Source organism: Cariama cristata, unplaced genomic scaffold, assembly GCF_000690535.1.
Source record: "Cariama cristata isolate BGI_N322 unplaced genomic scaffold, ASM69053v1 scaffold2480, whole genome shotgun sequence".
Lineage (NCBI taxonomy): Eukaryota > Metazoa > Chordata > Aves > Cariamiformes > Cariamidae > Cariama > Cariama cristata.
In genome coordinates this window covers 79,934-87,330 of record NW_009596196.1, presented here as the reverse complement: position 1 = coordinate 87,330, position 7,397 = coordinate 79,934, and the positions used below count along the sequence as shown (strand labels likewise).

Sequence of the window (7,397 nt, the reverse complement as noted above, 5' to 3'; positions counted from 1 at the left end):
AGCAGGAATACTAGTTTGGATCTCTTCCTCAATTTGGCTGCCTATTTCCACAACACGGTATCTTTGAGAACTCTAATTTCTACCCAGTTTCAACAACAGGTTCAAAAAACGCTGGAAGAAAAGAGGTGTAAGCATCAGAGAAACTACATATGCTTTTAACTGTGAGGAAGAAAACAAGCTAAAGAGTTGGTGTTCTAATAAAGGCTCTTCAACAGAGGGTAAGGAGTTTCACTATGAAAACAAAACACCTATAAAATAGCTGGTCTTTTCTAGTTCTTATTTTTTGCAGGAAACACAACTCTCAGCTTAAAAAAGTTAAAGAAAGGTCTGCAATTACTTCAGAAAACTGAAGAGGCACAGGAATATGTAGCAGTGTCACTGTACCTTAATAAATTGCAGGCTGAAGCAGCTGACTCTTGACAGTGCTCTCATGACTCCTGGATGCTCATCCCTGTTAAAAATGCTACGCATTTCCTAATTGCTATTGAATGACTTCCACCTCCATTTACTAAAATTGCAGAAGAAAGTGCTTCTAAACCCACAGGAGGAACTGAAAGCTTTCATGATTACTGGTCACCACAAAAGGTCACTCCCAAGTCAGCTTTTTTTTTTTTTACCATGCATATCATCAGATTATTACTTTATTCATATCCTTCCCAGCACTGCTCCTGCTATGCTTGTGTCTGCAGCCTGAGAGGAAATACTTGTTTTCTCTCAATGAAAACAGGAGAATATTTTGCAGGTGGATTCTATAATACAGATGCTGTTCTAATGGACAAGTCCATTAAAGGAATAACAGGATTCCAGAAAGTTTATGGTTTTGTAACTAAAGATACACCAAGTACAAACTTGTCATCCTGTCACTGCCAATGCAATTTATTCCTCTAAACATTCATATGAGCAGTTCTCAATTTGTAGATTCCTGGCAGTCCTTGAACGTCATTAGAGGTCCTTAAAAATGAACGAAGAAAAGCAAGTTGGCAATGAATTGCAGCTGACATTTATGGTTCCACAGTTCTGCTGGAGAACTTATAAGGGAACCAGAAAACTTATTTATGCTAAACAGTGTAGTGTTCTAGTTATTCCAGTCCAAACTACCACTTCATAACAGCACGTTTTAAATTCAGCCATTTGTTACTAAAACTACAGCCAAACTACTCTTAAATCCATTCACTTCCCAATTATTTCTATGGAAAAGAATACGTACAATAAAAATACATTTATTTATCTGGCAATATGAAACATGAGGCAAAATTTAAAAATGAAATGTCACTCCGTGAAATGAAATGCATTGCATTTTCTTGACTTAGTATAGTAATTTGCTAGGCCACTGCACAACAGAAATATATCTATGCTCTGAGAATGAACATTTTACTATGCTCATGAGAGCATTTTCACCATCTGCGTACGTACCTTGACAGACAAGGTGTTAGCTACTATTCCATCCACTATACTTTCAGTAAATGGATCAAAGTGTTTGTCTGGTCTTCTCATGAATTCTGGTTTCAACCTGTATCCACTTTTGCCATTGTACTCGTACATTCCCATGTTTATTTGCATAGACAAATCTAGGTGTTAAAAATATTGATAAGAATTATGTTCTGGATAGATAATAATTTTAAAAAGCAATAAAATAATAACAATTATTGCCATTTCAAACCGACTGTAAACAGCCATTTATGGCACACTGTTGCTTTAGAGGCTTCAGATGTGATCGGATTCTTTTGACAAGAAAAAGACATCTGTAAGACATTTTTCAGAGACTACTCAATAGATAACATTTTCCAATTTCAAAAGATGCCCTGACACTTGGGTTTTGAGTCCCTCAGTGTTGTACAAATTGTACTGCTGTACCCAACCCAGCAGAGTGCTTCTGTTTCTAACCCCTTCTAATAACAGACACTGGGTGCCTGATACTTGGTCAAAACTCGCCCAAAGAGGTTTTTATCGCTCTGCAGACTCCCAGCCTGTGTGGGGTTTTGCTTTCCATGGAAAGGTGGTGTGTAGATGGGCACAACTGGAAAGGAAAAAGGGAAGGATACCATGGTACCACGTGCCCAGAAACAGAACATGGCCAGGATGTATCCTCGGAAGCTGCAGATAGAAATATTTGTATGTCTCAGAACAGACATAGCCTTGGGAGACAACACATTGTATTTAAAAAGTGACTTGTGCATCTACGAGCCCAAATGTCTTCATTTCTTAAAAACTCACTTTTAAAGTGCAATTTGCTATCTAAGTCCCTTATGTCTTGATATAATGAGATTTTGGAAGACACAGGAAAAAAACCCCTGCCAGATCTGAAATGCTGCCCAACAGTAACCACTTACAAATGATGACAATATGGAGGGCATCACATATGCATATTATACTAGCTACAGCGTGGTAATTAGGAACATTCCTATTTAAAACAACCCAAACAAACCTGTGTTAAATAATTAACAGCTCTGTAGTATCATTCAATCACTAGACATCTTTTGATGCATAAAGCCTTTCCTACCAACGAATCAGAAACTGTTATCAGAGGAGTGGAAACGTACAGCTTACAAAACCCAGAGACCAGCATAACTTACCTACAGTTTGGAAGTTAAGAGCAACCATTTGGCAGCCGGCGTTCCAAAATACTTGTGGCATGTAGTTCGAAGAATCTACACGTGTTCCCTTTGGGTAAATTCGGCTTAGCTGCATTTTGTTGTATCTAAACAGTGAGTAGTTAAGATATAGTACGCGTGACAAAAATCACTTTGTAGAGAGGTACAACTGCAATATTTAAATGCAGGTGTTCTTTACGGAATGGCAGTGGATTCCTTATAGGATTTCCGCAACCATAACGGTTCCAGAGATCCACAGTTTTGTAGGAGATATGATAAATACAGAGTAATTAAAGATGCTGTTTGTTCCTGTACAGAGTACTCAGACTAAGCAAGGAAGCAGCACAGGCATATGCATAAAAATTATAGCATTCATAAAATTCCATTTATCTTTACGGTTACTAATTTGGGAATTTCCTAAGATTGCATTTATAGAGGCCAATTAGCTGCAAACAGTGAATCTTCCTCTGGAGTAAGGAGAGGTTCTCAGTTTAAAAAGTGCTCTTCTGGAATGAGCATTAGAATTGGCCTCTACATACAGACAGAAATGATGAGTGTGCACTTCTTACAGTTCAGTCTACAAATCTCAGAGATGAGAACATGTTGCAGGTTATCTGTGGATGTAGCTTTCCATTAATCTTCTTTGAGGCACTATTTAATCTTGACCATTCATTCTTAACTGCAGCCATGATGAGAGATACTGAGAAACATCAAAAGGTCTAAACAGAATGCTCCTTAGCTTTTATTTAAAAGTTATTTAAAAAAAAAAAAAAAGAAAAAGAAAAAAAGAATTGCACAGCAATAAAACAGCTCAGTGCTCTTAGAACTAAAGGTATGATGGGAAAGCAAGCTTTCTAATATGACTGCAAAAAACCAAGTCAGCCACATTTTGACAATTTGCTCACCATCACTCATACCATCTCATATAGGATGATAAATTTAACAATGAGAATACAAAGTATCAGGTCTTCAATATGTAGTTTATGCCTATTCCCTCTAGTCCTAGCCCACAGCACAGGGACTTATGCCAGCTTTTAAATTAGCTCATCAGAACTCAGGCCAATTAATTCATCTAAGAAGACAGTCAAATCTACAAATTTCATTTGGGTTCCCTATTTCCCCAGCTCCTGTCTCCAAATTTCAATAAAGCCCTGTAACAGATCTCAGATACAGAAAGGCTAAGAAAGCAGCGTTCTGAAAGTCAAGGATACTCCACAAATTCCACAGGAGACTTCGTAAGTTGCTCAAGCCCTTTGGTTTCCACAAAGGAAGACATTTCAAAACTTTTATTGCGTTCTGAAAGTTTAAAGGGGAAATAAAAACAGTGACACATTAGAGCACGAAATCATTCGCGATACGAGCTGCAAACAATTGGTTTAGTCTCAATCCCCTTATCCCATCTACTGGCCACCATCTCATTTCACCTGGATCTCAAAGACCGTACATACACAACTGTTTACTGACAGCAGTAAGCTCACTCTGCACATACTCAAGAGCTCCATCTGAACTCTCATTAGCACTGCCTCAATTAAGGGCATTGGTACTGCCTGAGATTGCTGCCGTACCAGCTGCAGGCCACAGAAAGTCAGGGCACGGGCAGATATCTCTCATGTTGGCTTGCAAAACACCATGTTGACAGGTTTGATTGGTAGAGCCCAAAGCTCACAGGTGTGATGCAGAAGTATTGTAACAGCTTTTGTGGGGAACAGAGAGGGCCCCGCTGGATCTCTAGATTGTCTTTGCAGACAGATGCAAGGGCTTTGAGCCAATCTGAAGCTATAATAACTAATGTCCATATCAGATTAAACTATGCGGTGTGCTAGCTGTGCCTACAGCTATCGTTATCTTCAGTATGTCAGGGTAAGGTCACATCTGTCTCAAACAGTCATGGAACCACTGCTATCTAATCAAGCCTGAAAGTACACTCCTGTGTCCCAGCAGGTCTTCAGACCTAACCCCAAACTAATATGGAGCTTCTATGACCTATTTAATTTCGTTAAACTTTCTGACCCGACAGTGGTGGGAAGCTCCTAATAAGCTCGTAACTCAGTAGGACTAAACATTAATTTGTATATCATTTGTTACTCACCTTTACCTGATGTGTGCACAGCCTTTCATTGTACCCACGTGACATGCTGCAGCACAGAGCCTAAGGCAAGACCCTTCTAGGGGTATTTTTTCCTTTACACTTTTGTACAGAAGGTAAGGATTCCTGTAAAATAACAGCTTCCCATTTCATCACAATCAGCTGTGCAGATTGCCTTGAAGGGGCCACAGTGCTGGGATGTCATATCCATTAGGTATCTCAGCACTGCTCTCCTTAAAAATGAGGGAAATGGTGCCTGTGTTAAAACATGAACTCTCTCGCCTCATCACTTTATTGAAAACAAACAATGAGGCAGAGAAAAGGCTCGTCCTCATCCAGTTTTAGAAGTAATTGTGCTGCAGTGATCCAGGGATGGCCAGGAGGCCAGCCTGGCCAGCTCCTTGAAGTCAAACTGCGAAGCTGCAGGAGAGGGATAAAACTGAACAAAAGCAATTGTCTTGCAGGGAGAAGCAGGACAGAAACAGGTGGGCACTTTCCTTATAGGAAGCCAAAAAGGAAGCAGTGGATCCAAAGAAATGAGGAGCTAGATTGTTTGGGCCAACGTGAGAGGAAAATGTGCTGCCAGCCTGTGAACTACAAACTATTCTCAGTGTACGTTGAAGAGTCAGAGGACAACTGTGGCATTCCAAAGTGATCCTCTCCCTCTAGGAGAGCTGGGAATCAGACTTTATTGTGGTCCCTATTTCTAATTAGCAACCATCACGCTACTGCTATTATTCATAGCTGTTATCTCCTAATGGCAAAAGATTTCTGTCATTCCCTAGAGGCTGCTCTCCTACCACTCCTCTTCCTTTCCAACAAGCAATATCCTCTCTTTCCCCAGACTCAGTTCCAGCCAGCCTAGCTCCATTTCAGCTCCTTATAAAGGCACTGAGATTCTTCTTATTCCATCCTTCCCCCTTACTAATGGACAGTACTAGCAACACACATCTGTAGTGGTTTTATTCTATTTAGAATATAGGTGCTAGAATTTATTGTAGTAATATACTGTATCTCTCAGCCTTACCTTAAAATAGAGCATCTGTAGGAAACCAGAACTGGTAGCTGTTAAATGATTCGGTTACTAAATGTCCAGGGCTTAACCAAACTCCTAATTAAAATAAAGAACAACTATTTCCCTGTAGTATCTGGAGAGGATTAAGAAAAGACTGTGCAGGAGAGACATCCCTCTCTCATGATACATCACACCGTGCTATCTTACCAGGAGGAAGTCACTATGGAGTGGACAAACAACTCTTTGAAAAAACATCTGAAAAACTTGAAAAAAATAGTTACAGCTACTTGCTGTCAGAGACAGGGAACATATCTAGTGAGGGAAATCAGGGGATTGTTATCACCATGGAGGCCAGGATCATGAATTAGAACAAGTTCTGAATTAGAAAATATTAAATTAGAAAAATGCTGTAACATTGAACGATGAAACTGCATAAAGGACAAGTATGGAGCTCTACAATTAGGGAAACGAAGTCAGAATAAAATCTGGGCAACAACTGGCTAGGCAGCAAATTAAAAAACAACCCTCATCCAACTCCTTTTTTATTCAGCTCATCTTTGCTGAATTTAATGAAGGTCCAGCAGCTAGACGAGGCCAGGATCAAGACCAGAACCCACAAGTTATGCTATAGTGTCCACTGCTTTAACCAGCCAGCAACACTTACCATGTAAGGTCACTGCTTTAATCAACTGGCCACGTTTACCACATAATTTTTTTGACACAAACAACAGAGATATTGATGCCTTAACGTTACGAGTTCACAGAAACAGTATGATTGATCAAAGGTCACACCAAGACTAAGGATAAGAAAATCCGGCCATCAGCCGTTCTTTACAAAAGGCAGAACTTGGGAAGGCACAGGCATGTGAACAGAAGAAATCTACACAAGACAATTTTATAACAGCTGCATCAACTTATCCTGCTAGGATTCACATGGCTTCCTTTCCAGAAGGAGTATCTCCTTCCCACTGTGTTCTTGTAACTCTCATTACAGCTCGAGGAGATTATAAACATCCAAAGGGACCCTACTACAGGGAACAAGCATAGTTCTCTGCATGATTTTGTGAATGCTTGTGTGTATATCTGTATAAATATCCACAAACAAATGAACAGGTAGGTAATTTCTTATACGTTTATTATTCATCATGAGTAAATGCAAAATCTTGTACACAGATATGGACTTAGGCACCAATTACCTGTCCTCTGCCAAGGCCTCCGCAAATCCACAAAAAATTAAAATGCTATACACTTCTTTAACTAAAAAGCTCCAAGAGCATACTAAAACCTGTCAAAACAAAGTGAAAAAGGGCAGGCAAACAGTAGGGGGTTCTGCACCAAGAAAGGCAAAGCTGCTGCAGTGTTTACTGAGGATGCCACTGAGTGCACTCCTAGCAAGGCATCTTCAGTAAAAGCCAGCGGGGGATGAAATTACGGCCTTTTCTATACAATACATAGAGGCAGGGAAAAGTGAATTTGTATATGGGGAAGGGCAGGCTCTGCTTACCCTGAATCCTCTATAAAAGTAGCAGAGGCAAGATACAAAGCACTAGTTAAATCCATAGGAATATTTATGACCACCTTTCTCAAACTGCTTAAGCTACTCCTCAGTCAAGGACAACAAAGACAACTTAACTACAACATTTTCAAAAATGTTTTTGAAATGGCAGCATGTTTACTGTTGATGAAGTTTGACATTTAGACTAAT

At 39.7% G+C, this 7,397-nt stretch overlaps 1 protein-coding gene across 1 annotated transcript in view; it reads right to left on the bottom strand.

Moving 5' to 3' along the window:
- PLCB1 (phospholipase C, beta 1 (phosphoinositide-specific)) overlaps positions 1-7,397 on the bottom strand; it is a gene marked incomplete at both ends in the record, with an annotated part of 80,575 nt that overhangs the window by 6,223 nt on the left and 66,955 nt on the right. Inside the window, 3 exons of the mRNA XM_009704931.1 lie at positions 1,414-1,568; positions 2,574-2,698; positions 3,803-3,887. Of these exons, the coding sequence (XP_009703233.1) occupies positions 1,414-1,568; positions 2,574-2,698; positions 3,803-3,887 (365 nt within the window). The remainder of the gene's footprint in view (positions 1-1,413; positions 1,569-2,573; positions 2,699-3,802; positions 3,888-7,397) is intronic.